Source organism: Suricata suricatta, chromosome 4, assembly GCF_006229205.1.
Source record: "Suricata suricatta isolate VVHF042 chromosome 4, meerkat_22Aug2017_6uvM2_HiC, whole genome shotgun sequence".
NCBI classification, from domain to species: domain Eukaryota; kingdom Metazoa; phylum Chordata; class Mammalia; order Carnivora; family Herpestidae; genus Suricata; species Suricata suricatta.
In genome coordinates this window covers 111529172-111551027 of record NC_043703.1, presented here as the reverse complement: position 1 = coordinate 111551027, position 21856 = coordinate 111529172, and the positions used below count along the sequence as shown (strand labels likewise).

The window sequence follows — 21856 nt, the reverse complement described above, 5'->3', positions numbered from 1 at the left end:
TTGGGGTGTACAGGCTGAAAATTTAACCTGTTGTTTTATCCACTGGTCTCCCTGCCTAAATCCCACCCTGCCTCCCACACCCAGAGTCTGCTTTGCCTGCCGCAGGCAGTTGATTGACTGCAGGGAGGAGCTGGGCGCTGGCGGAACTGTTGTGCTTACGTAGTAGTAGTACGTAGTACTTAGCACGCTTACGTAGACGTAGCACGTGGAAGATAGACGTTGTAGGGGCGGAGCTGAGGAGCCATTTGAGGGGTCCTACCTTCAGGTACTTGTTTTTACCTTTGCTGGTGCAGTGTTGCTTCATTAGGGCCTCTGAACGCCAGTTTGACGTTGAGTATAAATAGAAGATCACAGCCCTAGGGGCAGCTCTGCGGAAGGAGACAGCAAATAGTGAGGGGACAGCAAGAGTAGCTTTCCAGGAGAGCTCCTTAACGTGGGCTAGGGCTGAAGGGCAGGGAGCAGGCGTGCCACGATAAGGGACGCTGGGGTTGACATCCACCGTCTCCTTTCACCTTGCTTATTAATTTAGCACGTGCCTTTCAGCCAGAGGATTCGGGGCAAAAAGACCTCCTGGCACCGGGAGAGCGTCTGCCTTGTACACAGGCCTGGGTTCTGCTCTTAACTCTTCAGGAGTTCAAACGCGTCACTTCTCTCACTCCGTAGAACTTTTGGGTGCAACAAGGCAAATGCATTCACATGTCCTCACGTCTTGGGACGTTGTGAGAGGTAAGAGGAATTGAGTTCCTGGACCTCAGGCACAATGCACCTGTCCACGGCAAAGGCGGCCACCCCGGGATCTGTGGCCGGACCTTCGTTATCCATGCTTCTCAAGGTTCAGGCCATAGATACTGTTAACAAGATCATTCCAGACGCCGTTGTTTTGTTTGTTTTTTACATTTATTCATTTTTGAGAGAGAGAGATAGAGTGTGAGTGGGGGAGGGGCAGAGAGAGAGGGAGGCACAGAATCAGAAGCAGCTCCAGGCTCTCAGCTGTCAGCACAGAGCCCGCCGGGGGACTGAACCCAGGAGCGGTGAGATCATGACCTGAGGCGAAGTCCTATGCTCAACCGACAGAGCCACCCAGGCCCCCGTTTTAAAGGCAGGCACAGTGGGCCTTGCCCAAGACTCACTGAATCAGCATCTCTGGGAATGGAGCCCAGGAATCTGCATTGTAGCCACCTTCCTGTTTTTCCCCCATTTTCATTTTATTATGTGAGAAATAGGGCCAGCTGTCACCAGCTTTTAGTCTTAATAAGGACTAAGCTTTTAGCTTAGTATTGACCCTCTCTATGCATTGAGCAGTACTGGGTTCCACTCTTATTAAAGGACCTCAGGAGAGGGTAGTTCATCTCATGATTTACTCGACAAACATGATTCTGAGAGAGTTGGGTGGAGAATGTTAGAGGTATCAAGAATTTTTAATCAATTGAGTGAGAAAGACAACATCTGTACTTGGCCGCCTCTCCTGTACTGTGTGGGTTAAGTCACTTCTGCTCATCACACATCTGATTAGAAACACAGCCACAAACAGCGAAGCAATATTACAAGTCAGCTTGTTTTTCTTTAAGCCACTCTATATATTTTGAATTACTGCTTTGAAAGAACTATTTTTAGGTGGTAAGTTAGGTGTTTTCACTGCCATTGTTCTTGTGATTACTAGAAACACAGGACTTTTCAGTTCCTTAAGATTGTTTAAAATCCTTGCATAAGAAGTAGATAGACTCGATAGTTATATATGCTAAAGGGCACAAAGGAAGATACATAAAATTTTAAATACCCTAGTTTCTCACTTTATAGTTTTTGTATTATGTAATATATATATATGTGTGTGTGTGTGTGTGTGTGTGTGTATATATATATATATATATATATACACATATATATAAAAGAATAAAAATTTAAAATAAGTATATATCCAGGTTAAGGAAAAAAGCATATTGCACAAAAATGTCTTTGTATAAATGCTGAATAAGATAGGGGAAGGGGATATTTATAGTTCTGCAGATGACTTAATATTTACTGCACTAGGAATTCATCCATCCTTCCAACTGGCTTGAGAGGCGTTTGAAAACAATAAAGCATATTTGTGTCCAAGCAGGGAGTGGGAGTCCAGGCCCTACATAGCAGACCTGAGATGTGCTGGCCCAGGGAGCTTAAGTGATGTCAAATGTAAACCACTTTTCAAAAGCATGTTATCAGGTCCACACCAGACTATCCATTTTGATAATCTTATTCCATTTTTCATTTTATTGTTGAAAGGAGAAATAGATTAATGAGAGTCCAAATCCCCCTAGAAAGAAAACCTTCCTTATAAGGCATGTCTGAAGAGAGATTTGGAAAACTTACTTACTCTGCCTTTGTTTTGCCAAGTAAAGTAACATTTAGACCATTTATATTTGAAAAATTCTTAACCCAGGTCAGCATGGCCTACTAGATAATATATAGAGGGAAAGAAATGAAGAAGAACTAAAGATGACGAAGAAGAAGAAGATGATGATGATGATGATGATGATGATAATTATGATTTGTTTACATCAGTTCTGAATCTGCCAGATCTTGGTTTGCTTGTGTATATGATGTAGATTTGGGGACAAACCCATGATCCATTGCAGATACAACAAGAAAAAAATGGGCCCCAAATTGCATTTGCAAATGTTGTACCACATGAAGGAACCATTTGAGGAGAATTTTAAATGCTCAGCTCCTAAATATACAAGATACATTCTTTCAGGTATCTCAACACTACACGAAAGCCTTCCAGAGAATGATAGCAGGGCACAAACAGAAGAGAACAGAAGGAACCTTAGAAATCATCTTGTCACATTGGTGACATCATTTTACAGATCAGTGACTAGGGCCTATAAAGGTGGTCCCTGTGATTTCAAAAAACTTGCTTCCATTAGTCTTTCAGGGCAATGAGTCAAATAATACTGTGGCATTTCCAGGAAAAAAATGTCAAAGTTTGGAAACTCTTGAGGCACTCAAAGTTGGAACAAGAGCCCTCCTTTCCAGACTCCCAGGCCAGAGGGCTGCACTTGAAAGGATAGGTTTTATTTTTAATAATTCCATTTTGTCAACCAATTAGAAGACAATTTTGCATGGATGCTCAATGGAGATGTAGTAAAATATTGTTTCTGACCAAATGTACCTGCCCTCAATGAGGTTACAGTAAACTGTATTCCTGCCCTAAATAAGTTTATTACCCAAGGCTCATTTTTAACTTTACCACCTTATTCTGATTCTCAGAGCTGATTCTCAGAAGCTGGCGCTGCCATTGATAATCCAAGCTTTCAGTAATGTAAGCCCCCATTTGGTTAATAACATTTCATTTGGCTGATAACAGGCTAATAACTAGATCTTGCCACTACCCCCTACCCCTCGAAGCTTTCACAGTGCCAGGCTCCTGTCAACTGAGTTAGAATCCATTGGTATAGACAGAATATCAAGGTCACAGGACTTCAGAAGAAAGGGACATTATTGTCTTTGAAAGAGAGACTAACTAGACCGGATATAGCTCCATTATTTACCATAAATAATTGGGGCACAGTCCCCATGGGTAAAGAGCTACCACTTGATGGATTAAGTTCTATGCATCTTATTAGCAGTGTTCTTTTTAGGCATTTTTGATGTATGCATTTAGAGCGATCAGGTCTGTCACCTCCATTCCCATGGGCGTGGGGAGGACAGCTCATGCTTTATTTGTTCCCAGCGGGCAAAACAAACAAACAAAAAAACCCACCTAAACCTGGCGGAAACAGAGAACATGGTTTATAGCCTTCCAGCTTCAGACTCCTGTCTTGGGTTGCATCAAGGCCCACCACAGGAGCAGTCCTGGCCAGGCACACCACTTGAAGCAAGCTGGGGAGCCCCTGCTGGGCCAGAGAAGGCAGGGCCTGAGGCTGAAATCTGGTCAAAGGGAAGGCAGAGCCTTGGCTGGCTCTGCCAGGAAGGGACTGTGTGAGCTCTCAGTAGGGTGAGAGCTTTTCCCTGAGGTTTGGGGAGTTGAGGTGTTGTGCGCCTAAGGCTCTCCCAGTAAGCTGCCTCCCGGCAGATGTAAACCGCACTGTGACACACACACCCTAGCAGAAGGAAATTAATTAAGACCCTGTGCTGACATTCCCGTCTGAGCTCACGCCACCCCCCAGCTAGGGCCACACATCACTCTGTGAGAGAGCAGACACAGCTGTGGGAGCTGTCTAGACCTGCTGTGATTAAGAAGGACTCTGCTGCCTTACTGTCGAGTGTGTTTTCTTATGTCAGTATTGTCTCCTAGTTTTAGCATGACTGAATTGTCAAAGGTTTTGGGGTGGTTTTTTTTTTCTTTTTTGGCCTTGCCTATGAAATGACACAGCCTTCTTTTCTGGTTTCCATTATATTCCATTGTATCGCTGTGCACAGAGTCTCCATTCCTTTTTTTTTTTTTATACAGTTTGTGTGTTTTCCATCTAATACCATGGAGTAACTATAATGCATAAACGTGTGTAGACACTTTGGAAAACATTTTTAAAATTAAAATGCCTCATGTTAGTCACATGTATGCAGTACCAAAGTGTGTGTGTAGCTGATCATGTGGATTATATATTCAGAGGAAAACATCTTTATAGTTATTGTGCATGTTCCATAGCCACTTTTCAAAGTAAACCATCTCTGCCATTAAAATAGCATTTTTATTTTGTCAAGACACTAAAAGCAATTGGAGGCCAGTGTTGATTGATCACGTGCCAATTTTCAGTTTTTAAATCAAAGCTTCTTTGGACTTAGTAGGTGTGAGCTCTGCAAGTATCCATAGTCATTCTATTTGCATTTTACATACATTCAAAATAACTCCTTTCTCCTTAAAAAAAAAAAAAAGAAAAGAAAATGACTGAGGAAACAATTGCTTTAAGTTGGAAAACATTCCACCTCAGAATAACCTGTTGTAGGCTGAATGATAGTCCCCTTGATATGATGGTTCTTAAAGAAAATTGGGGAGATTTTCTGTTCTAAAAGCCTCAAGGAAGTTGGGCATGGAGGGCACAGGTCAGCAATAAGAACAACACCCATCCCAAGCGACAATGACATTTGTTCTCCAGCCATAAGTTGGCTCCTTAGTTATTTTAGAAATTCTCTCCTTATTGTTTTGGATGCTCTCCTTTCTAAAATAAGAGGGAAAGTCACTTTCACACAAAATACACAATGTTGCCAAAGGACAAGGACCAGCCTCTGGGAGTGAGCCACTTAAGACTGAAAATCTTTGTGCTTATATTTCTTTGTCATTGTCAACATTACTTTTCAAAATTTGCAAGAATGAACACCAGTTAATTGGCCAAGATTCTAGCTATTAAAATTTAATGAGTTACAGAATTTGGGGCAATGGTAAGCAAGTGTTCCTTGGGTCGTACTGTCAAAGGCATTAGAGGAAGAAGTCTGTCCACAGCAGGCATCTTAATAGGCATTTCGTTTGCCCAAGCTGGATTTTATTTTCATATGATTTTGTTTATCACATAAATTTGTTTAGATGAATCCTTGAGTAGCTATAAAACCCTGTGAACTCTCTTCACAACACATCTTGTATCTAAAGGCCCTGGCAATGAATAGAGACTCAAAGATGAATGAATGACCCCCTTTCAAACGTACTGTCTAGTGTGGAAATAGAGAATAGAGAAATATCTTACAGTGTAATACATATAAAATTTCATTTGTGTCTGTACAAAAATACCATAGAGAAGGGGGAGTAACTGATCTTCTTTTTTGGAGAAGTCAATGAAAATGTCAACCTAACCAGGATCTTAAAATGTAAATAGTTGGTTGTTTTCTTTGCAGTGCAGAAGCCTTTTGTCTTGATGAGGTCCCAAAAGTTCATTTTTGCCCTCATTTCCCTTGCCTTAGGGGATGTGTTGAGTAAGAAGTTGCTGCAGCTGAGGTCAAAGAGGTTGTTGTTCTAGGATTTTGATGGTTTCCTTTCCCACCTTTAGGTCTTTCATCCACTTTGAGTTTATTTTTGTGTGTGATGTAAGAAAGTGGTCCAGTTTCATTCTTCTGCATGTTGCTGTCCAGTTCTCCCACCATCATTTGCTAAAGAGATTATCTTGTTTCCATTGGATACTCTTTCCTGCTTTGAAAAAGATTAATTGGCCATACATTTGTGGGTTCATTTCTGGGTTCTCTATACTGTTCCATTGGTCTGTGTGTCTGTTTTTGTGCCAATACCATCCTGCCTTGATAACAGCTTTTACTAATGAATGAAGAAGATATGTATGTGTGTATGTATATGTAGACATACACACAATGGAATACTACTTGGCAATGAAAAAGAGTGAAATCTTGCCATTTGCAACAACGTGGATGGAACTGGAGGGTATTATGTTAAGTGAAATAAGTCAGAGAAAGATATATGTTTTCTCTCATATGTGGAACTTGAGAAACTTAGCACAAGACTGTGGGGAGAGGGAAGGGAAAAATAGTTACAAACAGAGAGGGAGACAAACCATAGGAAAACAAACTGAGGATTGATGGGGGGGTGGGGGGAGGGAAAAATGAATGATGGGCATTGAGGAGGGCGCTTTTGGGTGTTGTATGTAATGAATCATGGGAATCTATGCCAGAAGCCAAGAGCACACTGTATACACTGACAGCTAACTTGACAATAAATTACATTTTTAAAAATAATTAAAGTGTAAATCGTGTTCTAAGGACATAAGAGGAAGATGACTTGTATGCCAGGAATAATATTTATAAGAACATGGAAGAGTGAAACTAGTGAAAGAGAGAGAGAAAGAGAGAGATTGAGAGAGAGAGACAGAATTATGAGCAGTTCATTGTTGCAGAACACGAGTGGGAAGGGTCGGGGGATGAGGCTGACCATGCTTTCAGCGCCTAAATCATGGAGAGTCTTTTGTGCATTACTGAGAAAGCTGGTTTCTAGTCCGCGGGCACTGAAAAGAGTGCAATCTTGCCATTTGCAACAACGTGGATGGAACCAGTTTCTAGTCCGTGGGCACTGATGAACCATGTCTGAGGTTTAGGCTTTAAGAAAGATGACTCCAGTGGTACTTTGGAGGCTGGATTATGAATTTCAAGGGAGAGAAACAAGGATCAGTAAGGCTATTTGGGAAGCCATTATACAGTCCAAACAAAAGGAGATGTAGGACTTAACTGGAAAAGTAGAGACAGAGAGGACAAAATAGATATGACAACTATTAGAAAGGGGTGTTAGTAGGGTTGAATTTGGAGAGTCAGGGGAATGAACCATCATGACTTTTGATCCTTAGCACAGAAGCCCAGTGCAGCATTTAAGGAAGGGTGGTATGCACAGATGTAAGTATTAAGGGTAGTCTTAAAATTGTTTTCAATGACTCATCACTAGCAGTGACAATTTTTTCTGCTAATATTCAGATTCTGCCTGCATCTTCTACTTTATTCCAGTGGTAGAGAAGTCACAGCATCTATAATATATGACTGTACTTAGCAGATGCCTGGAAAAAACTGATAACTCCTTTTCTATGAGAGCAGCCCAGAAATTATAGTCAACAGAGTTGGGCCAGAACTCGCCCTGGCCAAAACAACCAGTTAGAATGAGGGAAAGTCAGTAAATTGTTCAGTTGTGTGGCCTATGTGATACGGCCCCCTACTAACTTTAGACTGACAAGAAAGATATACATACCTACTTAGAGATGTACATGAATACATCAGAACAAGTTGAAGATTGTTTTCACAGAAATGATTGTATATTTTAACTGTTAATGCCGTGTTCATGGAAACTAAGATGATCTTAATATGGAAGGAACCCACTGATCTCAAAAGCAAGCATTTTTTTTTCAGATATATTCTGAAATGTTAGCATTTGTTAGAGGAGAATTTTCTGCTGGATATGTTTCTAATTTCTGCTCTTTTTATCTCTGCTCTTGTCCCAGGGATCTTGGCCTTTTGCAGTGTAATTCTCTGAAAATAATGTGTGTATCTAGCTATGCCCTGGACATAGTGTTGTATTTTACATGGTTAGGTCATTTATTCCTCCCAACAATCTACAGGTTGAAATTGTTATTACCCCAATTTTCAGATAAAGAAACAAAAGCAGAGAGGTTAAATGACTTTCCCAAGATTATATAGCTAGCAAATGTATAGATCTACTTCAATCCAAAGATGTCTGACAGTTTATCCAAATGGTCTTAGTCACCTTCTATGTCTGGTTCACTTGGATTTATAGATGAAGCAGTTTTCTTGTATACAAGACCAAACATCAACCACATCAGTGATTATTATCAATCATTTTTGTCATTTCATACCCTCAGAGTTTAAATCTGTAGTCATGTGATCCCCTAAAGATCCAGGAAAACCTAAAACAATGAAATTGCACTTGCCTGGTATGCTGACTTTACACTAAGATCCAGCTAAACTGCATGAACTGTCAAGGCTAAAACTAGGACTTCTATCTTAGCTAACACCTGCCTCTCTCTCTCTCTCTGCTGAAATATATTATAATTAGCTGCTCTTCCTGGGAGAGACTGTAAAACTGAATGCAATTAAACAAAAAGAGAGCAGATTTTATAGCAAAAAAAAAAAAAGTAATTTGGAAAGCCAACTAGATCGATGCATATTCAAAAGTAGCAATTTCAGAGGCAAGGCAAACTTCCCTTATTTTGCAGTAATGTATTGTGTACTAACTGACAAGTAGCGTAGCCTTTTGCACATGCTTGGGACTCTGTCCACTGGTGCTCACGAAATGGTTTTGGTTGGGTTAGGACATTTTATGGAACAGCCATTCTCTGGCCATGGTTTCACATTAGTCAAGGACCACAGTAAGCAGGTGACATGTGGCATACAGTCCATGATCCTTATAGCTAAACAGTCTAGTGAGTGCCAAGTGAGTATTACACTCAGACAGGCTCCTGTGCTAACTAAAGGTGTGCAGTGTGGGACCAGTTGCCTCATTTCTCTCAGTCAGTTCCTCTTGCTGTGAAATGACTTGTCTGATGCTCGCCCTCCTTCCCTCAGGAGAACATGGTGAGATTCAGGAGGGCTAAAAACAAATTGTTTTATTCAAGTTTGGCTAATGAAAAGCCTATGATACAACTATTTGTAGAAATGTGGTCATAGGTGGTTGCTACACAAATACTAGTCCCTGAGCAGAATTCTAGGGGAAGACCCAATTACTTAGTACAATGACTCATCACTTTCCTAAAACTGCATGTGGGAACTGTCAGTGTCCAAAAGGTAGATCATGACATAACCCATGGCCCAGTCACTAAAAGTTGAAAAGATTTATAAGTGCCTCAGAAAAGATCAAAACTTAATTGGAGAAAAAAAAATTAGCCAAGGCAGATGTGTAGTGTAAGATTGTACCTGGGCAGAAGTGGACTTGAGGAGAAGAAATGCAGAAAAAGTTAAAGCTAAATGTTAGCCTCATGCTAGAACATACTAGCCTGGAGATACTCTGGGTTTTATTGAACAGTGCGAGGTAGCTTTAATTTAGCACTGTATTTTGAAAGGTTTGCTACACCAGTGCTCTTTCCAACATTGCTTGTGTGGCTATGGCTATACCTAGAGGCCCGCTGTGGGCTGACGGGTGTCCAGGTGTGGAAAAGGATGTTAGCCATTTGTTTGCACTGTGGATTTATTTCTTTGCACTCTCTTTCCCCCTCCTAATTAAAATAGTAAACATTATTGTACTCAAAGCTTAAATAGCCCCCTGGACATGAGAGTGTTATGAATTAATAATTAGAAAGAAACTCCTTTAATACGCCTCTTCCTCATACCAGATCTTTCAAATGCAAAAGCCAATTTTCAATAAGAATCAGAGAAATGTAAAAAAGACAACTTGATATTGAACATGAAACCAAACTCTCACAAAAAGCAACATAACAAGCAGGAAAAAAAGAATTGTGAAAATTATCTTCCAAAAAAAAAAAAGAAAGAAAATTATTTTGCAAAAGAATTCTGAATCCTGCATGCTCTATTCTCCCAGATTAAAAGAAGTCAGACAGTTGTAGGTGTTCAAAACTATGTTTACTGAGTAGCCATCTGTAGCTGGTCAGCTCCTGGATGTGGTACCCCTGTTAACGAAATCTGGACGTGTACTTGTAAAGGGACTTGGTGAATGGTAGATGTCAGCCATTGGGTGATGGGCCATCATCAACCATCCGTTGTCAGTCATTTCTGTCCCAGTGAGTAAGCCTTTATTTAAAGCATAAAGTAAGAATGCTGCCAGACCACAGGAACGAGCCCTGAGCTGTTTGCAGGTGCTGCTGTTCACAGCTGCCAATTAAACCCCTGACATTTCCCTATTGGCCATGAGGCATAGCATATGCTTTTGACATACCGATTTTCTTAAAACAGTATCATCTATCCCAGGTTACCAATATATATGCCGTATTCTTTTCCCATGTTTGTGGCATGAAGCTTTTAAAAATACTTGTTTTAGAAATAGAGGGAGGAGAAACAGAAACACTCTACTGAACTGAATTATTAAGATGTACACATAGAATTTTCTTGTAACTTGGGAAGTGACTGGCATTTTAGATGTGGAAAGTCTTCCCTGATGCCTAAATCTACATGGCAGAGTCTTCTTTGAAGATTTCAACTTTTGGTAATCTTTTCCCTACCTTTCTTTCTGAAATCTTTTCTTACTCTTTGATAACCAAATGCTACCTACTCATCTCATGTAATTCAGTGCTATTAGAAAGACGACATTAAAATTTTGATTATATGATTACATTTCAATCCTTTTCATTGGGATTCAAACATAAGTGTGCCTTGTGTTGGAAGAATTTTGTGAAATTTGCCGGACTTTTTATTTGGTTTCGATTGTATGTCATGAAAAGATGTACTCCTATGCAGAGTTCACATGATGCCTTTACTTTCACATACTTCCAGGTTGGAGTATAAAAGCATGCCACCACTCTTAAAGGATTATAGATACTGTGGACATGTTTATCTATAAATACTATGGTTTTCCTGTGTAGAGAGAGCTCTACATACACCTTTTGGGACTATTTCCCATTTTTAACTATTTACCCATTTTTCTAGCTCTTGATAAGAAATGAACTTTGGTTACAAACAGAGAAATTTGAACGAAATTACTCATGCTGATCAGTCTTTAGAAAATGGGACACCTGGGTGGCTCATTCAGTTATGCGTCCAACTCTTGATTTTAGCTCAGGTCATGATTTCATAGTTCGTGAGACTGAGCCCCGTTTTGGGCTCTGTGCTGACAGCATGGAGCCTGCTTGGGATTCTTTCTCTCCCTCTCCTCTCTGTCCCTTTCCTGCTCTCAGTCTTTTATACTCTTTCTCTCTAAATAAATAAATAAACCCCCCCAAAAATGAAGATAGGTTCTGTATGGTTTTATGTTGTTTCACAAGAATTAGGTAAAAATCAGCTGTGATTGGAAGTATAAGTCATTGTTTTTCTAGGTCCAGCAACAGACTTTTTGATCTGAGACTGCCTCCCCCTTTCTTCCATCTCCTGTTCATCTAGCAGAGCTAAATACTTACTTCCACGTTCTGTGTAATCCCTGATTCCCACTGATTTTAGGGGCCTCTGTTGGGGAAAGCAAATCTGACAAAGCCAGGGTCTCTTTTTCTCACTTTGTTTTATCATGATAGAAATGTTACCTTATTTTCTCAGTTCTCAGAGGGGGAAAGTTGCTATACTCTTTGAGAGAGGCTGAGCCAATTTCCATTAAAAAAGAAGAGAAAATTTGTTACTGCTGTTGATGTAATGAAGAGCTACTAAAAAGAGCTATCTTTTAATAAAAAGATGCCTTTGCCCTGTAAAGTAATTTTACAATAAAAGCTCCCTACAAATATATTGAATGGTGAAAGTCTTTTTTTTTTTTTTTACGGTTTACAAAATTTTGTTTTTGGCTGAATAAAGAAAATAGTATTTTGCTCTTCTTTGGTCATCTTTACCTATCCCTTTAATAGTAACTTATAATACTCTATGGTTCTTTTGATTTTCTGGGCTATCTTCTGATGATCTGCTTGCCCAAGAGTCTATTCATCGTTTCTCGGCTAGCGGTGACTACTCAAATACATTTAAATTGAATGGTGAAAATCTTAAGTAAATATGTTTACATTATATCAAGAATATATTTGCGTTTGAAATGAAGAAAATTTGATGACTTACAGCATCTTTGAACCCTTGAGACATACGAGCATGTATTTCTTAACAGAGCTGAGGACACAGTGCAGTGGCATCAGCTTTGGGCTGCTCAGTTGGGACGGTGTCCACAAGCTTTGAGATAAAAGTGAAAAGGAATGGCCGGCCTTGCCAATGCTGTCTCTAACTGACACCACTTGGGCCATTTCTCTCCACTGATACCAGGTCTTCCAGGTGCCTCTGGTTGTAGCAGTAATGAGAGTGGTGATGGCAGCAGAAATGCTCATCATAATAACAGTCATGGCAGCTACTGTTACAGAAGGCAGCTCTGCATGGTATTTGAGAGCATGGGTTCTGCAGACAGACTGACTAGGTTTCAGTCCTACCTCTGCCATGTACTGACTTTGTGACCCCACAGATTGCTTAACACTTCTGTGCTTCAGCTGCTACCTCTGTAAAATGGGGGTAGTAATAGAAGCTACCTCATTGGTACATTGCATACTTAGAGTAGTACCTGGCATGTACTACAGAAAGCACCACTAGAGCATTAAATAAATCATTCTTTCTAGAACAGAGACTATATCATTATTCCTATTTTTCTAGGGGGCATACTGAGGCTATGTGAGGCTACCAGCCAGCATTTTACCCCATTTTAACCTGAGTTGGTGTGACTTCAAGACCAATGTTCTTTGTGCCTACCTTCCAGGCTTCCTATTGTAGGTGTCATTTCACAACTTACACAACTGGTCAGAAAGAAAGGGGTTGAAGAAAAGAGAGACAGTGTCTGAAACTTGTGAAATACAGGCATTCCAGGATATCAGAGCAACAGAAATCAGCTAAGGACAGGGCATGGTAAACATTTTCCCAAAGTCCGAGGGTCAGGACGTCACCACACATAATGCTCCTGAATGAATAAACTCATTCACTTATTCAACAGTTATGCATGTCCCTCACCTTTCTGCACAAGGAGCAGCAGCCTCATGTGTAGCCACATAGTAAGAGGATGTGTTGTATGTAATTTTATCAAAGAAAGAGGCCCATGATAACCTTAGGAAAAGATACCAATGAGAAGATGCCAGCATTTTTCTGGCAGTTGAATCCAGTTTGGTAAATTCTGGGGCTCACTTTCTCCCTTTCCTCAGTGTCTTGAGGCAGAGCAAGCTGGCCACAGAACGAGGCAAGGTCTGGCTGCCCCAGGGCTGGGTCTCATCAGCACATTCGTGTCTCTTGTGGTTGTCTTTATCCAGCCTAACTGGTATTGTTTTTGGCACTCTTAACATTATGATGTTATGTTTCAAATGTTTCCAAAACTGAAACACACAAGGTCTTTCATTTCCTTTCTGCCTACTAAGATTATTTCAGCTCCACACATGCAAAGCAGAGTATTATGCAAGAAATTAATCATATCAGAGCAAAGTAGCTAATGAAAAATTGCCAAACACCATAAACATTGGTCAAAATGGAGTCCAACCATTTGCACAGAGAATAATTGAAGCTATGGATTCACTTGGGGTAACTAAGCAACTTTTCATTATGAATTATAAAGCTTTTCAAACGTGAAATGATATGAGAGGAGTGCATTACCTAAAAGGTTTCGATAAGCAATGAAAGGAGCTTTAAAATATGCAGCAGGGATCAATCATCCAGCTGTATAGCGTTACTTATACTTCATGGCATCACCTACATTCCTTGATAAACAATGTCCCATAACCTCTGAGCATTCCCATTATTTTCGTTAGCACCCAGACATAAGAAGTGACAAAAATGTCAGATGATGTTTTATTTACTAATATAAAACAAGTTCTTGTGGAAGTAGACATTCTGTGACAATGGGGGTTTATGAAGCACATTTTCCAGCACCAATGATTCACGTTGTCCAAGAAAGATAAAAAGCCTGCTGTTAGTGATGAATTTTAATTGGAATATTACTCATCATGGGCATGAATTTCTTTCATTTGGGAGATGACATGTCCTGCTTCTATTGTGGAAGGACAGTCGAGTCTCCCTGAAAAAGAAAAGTAGGTAGCTAAAACACACCTTCTGACACCTCAGAAGTAAAGCAGAGTGGCCTCCAAGTTATACTGATGGCACCTGCTGACACAAGTATTCTGATGTCTTCCAGTTGTCACTTTGCAGGAGACATCAGTTACATGTGAAATCAGACCCGGCAGTCGGACTCAGAAGCAGGGCAGTTCTGCCTTTCTCTACCCTGTTTATGAAAAAAATCAAATGAAATAGATGCGTCAATTGGGAAAATCACTTGATGGTATGAAAGAGATGGAATTAGCTGTAGAATTCTACCAAAGATGCAGCAAAATAGAATAAGCAGCAGAGAAGAAAAAATGACAATTGTAGATTCTCTTGGTTTTGACAGAAGAGAGCTTGAATGTAGTCAGTCAAAATTGATCGATGCTTGTAGAGAGAAGTAACTAGTAAAAGGTCAGGAAAAAGGTCAGGAGTTAAAGAGGGTGAGGTATGTGGAGACTGGAAAGATAAAAGGTGGGGGAGAGAAAAGGTGAAGAAGAAAGGCTAGGTATATGAAAAGTTTCGGGACTTCATGTCCTTTGCAAAAAGAAAATCATTTACCAACCTTTATGTGATTCAGGAAATACTGTGGTTTAGGAAGATTTAAACTAATGCAATGGGCATTGGTCCCGTGATTGTGGGGGGAAACTACCTCTCTTGAGTAGGACAAATAGGGTGACTGCAGCCAGCCCCTTTGGAACTCGATATAAAAACATCAATTTGCATCATGGAACCTTAGCCAGCCTGTTTTGTGGCAGTGGTACAAAGCAGTCAATGCTCTATAGATATACAAATTGATTACTTCAATTACCGAAATCAATTTTCCAGAATAGAATGAAATATATGGAAATGTATCTCAAAAGGTCATTTAAAATTAGCCCAAACTACCAACCGAAGGCCCTGCATTCAGAAGAGCACCTTGCTGCACATTGTTAAGTCTCCTTCTCTTGTATCTTTGCCTATATATGGTCGGAGGCTCAAAGCATCCAACTGGAACCTGGTAAAACAACAACCAAATTGCATTGCTCCCTCTGCACTCATGAATCTCTTAATAAGCTCACCTGATACAGTTCTTAGTATGGAACCAGGGTTTGCTCCTGTAAGTAAAAGGGTCAGATCTATTTTCCCCCCACTTACATAGATGTTCTTTGAATTGTGGCTTTCCTTTTGAATTGTGGCCAGTGTTGTATGTTTTGGGATATGTTGTATCTATTGCATAAACACAGACCATTCTCTCTGTTCAGATACGATATACTTTTACGTGCAACACAATTATCCACATATATAATACCTCTCATACAAATACAGAAAAATACATGAGGATGTTTTGCTCTCTTAAAATCCTTTCAGATTGCTTGGATGGTTTTCTTTACATGTTTTCAACTTACCTAACGGCAAACCTCACTTCATTCTCCACTAGTCTAATTAATTTGACAGGATGGGAAACTTGTTCTTCCTGTTCACACTTATTATTCATCTTTTCAGAATGCCCTGTAGGGAGGATGAAGCACAATAAAGCAGTACTTAACAAATGCCTTAGTGCTAAATGCCCTTTTAGACTGACTCGGCACATTGGTGGCATTGAGAAGATCTGACTTTAGGGCAGCCTAACAAAAATGACATTTTCTGGAACATCATCTATTTAAACAGGTCTCGAAGAAGGAAACTATGGCCATTTTTCCCTGAAGTTTTACAGTGGGCTCTGGGGACTACAGTTTATTCCTACTGTATCTGAAATCTTTGCTAAAGAAATGACAGAGGTATCATATCTTGCAAGATAAGGCTTCAGTCTTCAGTGACAAATGTAGAGATAATTTCAAGGTTTTTTTTTTTACGAACTGTAGACATAACCTGAAACATACCAAGTATTTTGAGAAGGGGTGGGTTGAAATGCAGAATTGATAAATGCAACTAGGGAGAAAGGCTTTTCTTTTTAGGCTAACTTTGAAATTTTCCTCAGAGAGCAAACTTTTGATAGGGGGCAAAGATTCTTACAAGGTTGGTACAGGTGGATAATTAAAAAAATAAGAGTGAATTTATCTGCATACATTATTTAAATACCTAAAGCATTTCTCTGCTTTAATGATAAATTACGATCAGTAAAATCTGTTGGCTGCCTTCAAGCTAACTAATGGATCACTAATCAGCAACAGTCAAATCATCCTGACTAAGGTGGAATAAATATCTCCAAGGAAGCTGCAGCTAATTTTTTCGGTCTAAACCTATAAAAATCCTTTCGTATACACATCTGTATTCTTGTACTACATATGTATGTATGGGTACATGTGTTTGTATGCACAAGTTAAAAACCTATTCTCTGACACCTTCTTATTCACCCACCACTGCTCTATGTATCTTGGTGTGTTACATAAGAAAGATTGTTCCTGCCACTAATTAATCCTTAAAGAGATTGGCTGATACATCTCATTGTTACCAATACATTTTTAATTGTTCATTTTACTCAAGCACCATTTGAACACAAGTCAATTTGCAGTCTCATTAGAGAACAAGAAAAGGCCTGGGGTCTATCCTTGGTTTAAAAAAGAAAAGGATAAAAAGCAGGCAAAATTTCATAAAGAATGTTAATCCTCTGATTCATCAAGCAGGACTTAATGTGTGCTGCTACTTGAGCCTAAGTCTTCTTGCCAAGAAGTGCACTTTGTCATCCCTCCCCCTCCACAGAAACCTCTTTACAAGCTTTGTGGCAAATACCCTGGCAACTAATGACGAGCTTTGAAGCAACATTCACAGACCATTTGCTTTGATGACATTTGGAGGCTTTTCTCCCCTCATTCCCATTCTATTGTAAGTAGAGTACACAGGCCGTGCGGCCTTTGAAAACTAATCAATACAGTAAGATTTGTCAGGTTGCAGCTGACTAGTATTACATCTTTAAACTCTTTTCTTAGCTGACTTGTTGCACACATTTTTAAGTTAAACCTTATGAAGGGGGTTGGGTAGATTATCCTTACCATATTCATAGGCACACTAGTGTGACATGGCTCTTTCTTCCATATTTTAACATCAAAAGCTCATAATCTGTGTAAGTTAACCTTCCATAAAACTAAAATTATATGGTCATCATACATAATCTGATGATTGATTACAGCTGTCAGAAAGGTCACAAATTGTAAATGTTTACTACAGTTGCACGATGAAAATTATTACATACTTTTAAAAAATCCATCTAGAGAAAATAGACAGCTTACATTCATAGGCTGCAGAACTGAAGCATGTATGTTTTCTTTGTGACTTTTAGCTCTCTTAAAATCAATGTTAAAACCCTTAGGTCTGATTTTTCATTTCAGTGTCTTTGTGTAATGTGCCTCAACCATACCTCATCTAATTTAATAAGATGCAAGCTAAGGAAGTACTTAAGTTACTTATCAAGGGTTTCAGATGACACATTATTATTGTATTCAAAAGTCAATATTTGCTAATCATGTTAGTACAGGAACTGTTCCAGGCCTACAATTCTTAAATTGCAGAGATATTTAAGATTAATTAAACCTATCTCCCCTGGTCCTCTCTCTTCACCTCTGTGGAAGGAGTAAATCAGTGACCTCCTATGTAAGCCCAGAGAGCCAGAACTTCGAGTCTGAAAGCCACAAACGTCTTTAAGCCTCTGTTTGCATTGGCGCCCCAGAGTTGAGCTTTGCCATTTCTCCACGGTTTAAGGAATATTTGCGTGTTTTGAGAGCAAAGTTCATCAGTTTGCTTGATGTAATTAGAGAGGTATGATCATTCCTAAACGTATAACATGGACTCTGATATTTTTTTTAGTCAGGAGACTGCTGAAATAATCATACGGTGTGACTTTTTTCTTCTTATATGAAACTTTATATGAAAATTTGCAGCAAACAAACTTGAAAGGGCACTGCGGTTTCTGAAACTGGGTACAATGAAAACATGTGATTGGGTCCACATCCCTGAAGGGGTTATACTCAAATGACGTGATTCCAGTGAACCCGTGACCTCTTACTTAAACCCTTGAGCGGAGACAGCCAGCTATTCAAAGGTCAAGTCTCCTTTACTTTTAGACAGTAAACTCATTACACAAGAACCATTTCTAATTGAATGTTATGTATAGAGCCCAGGACCTCGCTGAGATTAAGTGTTAAATAAAACTTTGAAGTCTTATTAACATGTATTGACTAGTAGAAAACTGCAAAACATAGTACTTCATTGATTACTTACTTTAGCTGCTAGTTCAGTTCCCTTGAGGAGAGAGACTAGTGCATTAACCCAATATGCCACCCAGCACATATTTACAGGTAGTTAGTGAAAACAGTGATGCTATGCAAACTGAATATCTGGAACATGAATCAATGGAGACCAACTAATTAAGTTATAAATGCATTGATTTTATTTTTACTATGTCCTCAAATAGAGTCTGCAAGTAAGCATTCTGAAATGGGGCTCTTAAACTGAGAGAAGCGACAATCAGATTATTCTCTGCCACTCTCCAATCAATCCAGAAGAGGCAGGTAAAATACTCTGATGCATATTCTATATAATCAGAATGACACATCCTATTAATATTCCAATTACTGTTGAACTGTTAGCAATGCCTGAGTCTGGTGTCTTAGAGCCTCATAGCAGTAGTCCGGGAACTTCGTGTCATCTTTTGTATTCGTTCAATTTAAAATGAGACCATTTTCCCTTTAAAGCACTTTTATTAAACATTATTTTATGCATGGATTTAACATCCTAATTGATTTAGGTGGACTCTCAGAATGAGATGTTAACTCCTTTTGTTCTTTTCTTTGCTGAAAGAGGTCAGCAGCTGTGATCTTATTTATAAATTTAAATGCCAAATTTTAGCACTGTTGAGTTATTATTAAAATAATAGTTATTCATGTTCATAAAAAATCTCTATTCACATCTTAGAAACCAGGAATCCAATAATTTAATAAACTGGTCTAGAGTAAGAATGGGCCAGAATTGTCAGTCTGAGAACACATAAAAATCATAAAATTGCAGACATGAAAGTGACTTTGAAAAAAGCACTGAGATGTTTCCACTCTTCTAAATATGCCTCAGTCTAAAATTTGCTTTTTTTTCTTTTTTTGAAACCTGTATAGGAATATATTCAGTACCACAGAAAAAAATATAATTTTGTAAGCTAAATATAGAACTACTAGTTTTAAAAGTCAAATTTTCATCCAGCATTTAATCCGTGTTTTAGGATGTTTGCTTTATCTTAAATTAATTTTGGTTAACTGAGTTTATATGATAATAGTGTAGATTCACCTTTGCTTTCTTGTATTATGTAGCTGCTACTGGCCATGAATACCATGAATGTGGCACTCAATGCTGGTGCCCTGGCACAGCTTGGGAGGAGTGGAGTTAGAAAAAGGTGGATGCTGGGGCACCTGGGGGGCTCAGTCAGTTAAGCATTGGACTTCGGCTCAGGTCATGATCTCATGGTTCGGGGGTTTGCGCCCCATGTTGGGCTCTGTGCTGACAGTTCAGAGCTTGGAACCTGCTTCGGATTCTGTGTCTCCTCTCTCTACACTTCCCCTGCTCATTCTTGATCTCTCTGTGTCTCTCAAAAATAAATAAACTTAAAAAAAAAAGTGGATGGATTTGAGAGATGTTTTGGGGTAAAGTTTAAAAGATTAAAGGTTGACAATAAATTATATTAAAAACATTTTTAAAAAGATTGGGATATAAGTAAAATGGAGGAATCGAGGAGGGTACGTGGCTTATGGGTTGAGAAAGTGAAGAGATAGCTATTTCCAAAGATGGAAGATACTGGGGAGAAGAAGTTGGGTTGGGAGCTGTTGGTGCAATTAAGACTTCTCTTTGGATCTGGTAAGTTAGAGATTCCCAAGTGGAGATATGAAGGATATTTAAATCTGCAGTTGGATATTTAAATCTGAAGCTCAGAAGTAAGGTCTTGACTAAAGATGTCAACTTAAGCATTGTTGGCATACATGTGGCATTAAAAGTTATGACAATGGATGAGCTAACCCAAGGCATGAGTGTAGAGAAAAAAGAGGGACTGCTCTCTGAAGAATGAGCATTTAAAAGCCAGGCAGTAAGAACCCTCTGTGTTGGGGTCAGAGACCATGCTCCAGAAGACTTGATCACATGATCCAAGGTGAGATTTGAAAGGCATTCCTTTCTTCATACCCTAATATGCTGTACCAACTTGAGATATATGCTTGTGAAGGATCACTTTATTGCTCTTATTTTTATTTTTATTTTTTCATTAAAACTTCAGTACACAACACACCACAGCCGTTTGGAGCTTGGGACTCTAAAATGGCAGAGCAACTTTCTCCAGGAAAGACAACAGACCAGGTGTGTACCTTCCTCTTCAAAAAGGCTGGTAGATGGAAAGGAGCTGCAGGCCACAGAAGGCACCCTGCCTGCAACCAAGAGTCCGGAGACAGCAGTAGCAGTGATGAAGGCGGTACAGTGGTTCGCCCAGAAAAGAAGCGGGTGATCCACAACCCGATGATACAGAAGACCCGTGGCAGTGGTAAACAGAGGACAGCTTACGGCCACTTGAGCAGCGAGGAGGAGGAGACCAAGCCCAAGAGCCTGGGCGTGGTGTACAAGTCCACTCGCTCGGCAAAGCCCGCGGGACCAGAGGATATGGGGGCGACTGCTGTCAACGAGCTAGACACGGAGAAGGAGCGTGACGCACAGGCCATCTTTGAGCGCAGTCAGAAGATACAGGAGGAGCTGAGGGGCAAGGAAGATGACAAGATCTATCGGGGGATTAATAATTACAAGAAATACATGAAGCCCAAGGATACGTCTCTGGGCAATGCTTCCTCTGGGGTGGTGAGGAAGGGCCCCATCCGAGCTCCCAAGCATTTACGTGCCACCGTGCGCTGGGATTACCAGCCTGACATTTGTAAGGACTACAAGGAGACTGGCTTTTGTGGCTTCGGAGACAGCTGCAAGTTCCTCCATGACCGTTCAGATCACAAGCATGGGTGGCAGATAGAACGTGAGCTTCATGAGGGTCGCTATGGTATCTATGAGGATGAAAACTATGAAGTGGGAAGCGATGAGGAGGAGATGCCATTCAAGTGTTTCATTTGTCGCCAGACCTTCCAGAATCCAGTTGTCACCAAGTGCAGGCATTATTTCTGCGAGGGCTGTGCACTGCAGCGTTTCCACACTACCCCTCGCTGCTATGTCTGTGACCAGCAGACCAATGGCATCTTCAATCCAGCGAAAGAATTGATTGCTAAATTGGAGAAGCATCGACCTGCAGAAGAGGGTGGTGCTTCCAACTTCCCAGAAGACTTGGATGAGAGTCCAATCCCCATTACTTAGTTTTCCTTTTATTCTCATTCCTCAAAATAAATATTTTGTTGTTTTGGGGGGAAAAAACCCTCCAATATAAAAACCTAAGCAACTGATTTGAAAATGAGTACAGTAAAAGTGTAGAAAATAAAAGAGGCTGAGAGACATGCTAACCATACTCCTGAATTAGAACCTTTGCACTTGTTGTTCCTTGTGTTTCTGGGATACTCCACCCTCAGAAATCTGTATGGCTCACTCCCTCATGTTCTTCTGGTATCTATGCAAATGTCACTCATTTAAGTGAGGACCTCACTGACTGCCTTATTTAAAATAGCAACACAATCCCATCCCTATCACTATCCTCCTTCCTCTGTTTTTTTCTCCATAGAATTTATCACTATGTGGTATATATTTACTTGTTATTTGCTTGTTTTCTTTCTCTTCTTACTAGAACATAAGCCCTATAAAGTAAAGAATTTTGTTT

General features: G+C 39.9%; 1 protein-coding gene across 2 annotated transcripts; it reads left to right on the top strand.

Annotated features, from left to right (window-relative positions):
- Window positions 1-218: 218 nt before the first annotated feature.
- On the top strand, window positions 219-21558 carry LOC115289025 (E3 ubiquitin-protein ligase RNF113A-like). 2 transcript variants are annotated; one of them, XM_029936238.1, is made up of 3 exons: window positions 219-265; window positions 18494-18590; window positions 20333-21558. In XM_029936238.1, exon 3 carries the CDS (start codon window positions 20374-20376, stop codon window positions 21400-21402), a length of 1029 nt encoding a protein of 342 aa, XP_029792098.1. In that variant the 5' UTR covers window positions 219-265; window positions 18494-18590; window positions 20333-20373; the 3' UTR covers window positions 21403-21558. The 2 variants fall into 2 exon arrangements, with proteins under 2 accessions (XP_029792098.1, XP_029792099.1); XM_029936239.1 differs by lacking the exon at window positions 18494-18590 and having other exon boundaries at window positions 227-265.
- Window positions 21559-21856: the final 298 nt, after the last annotated feature.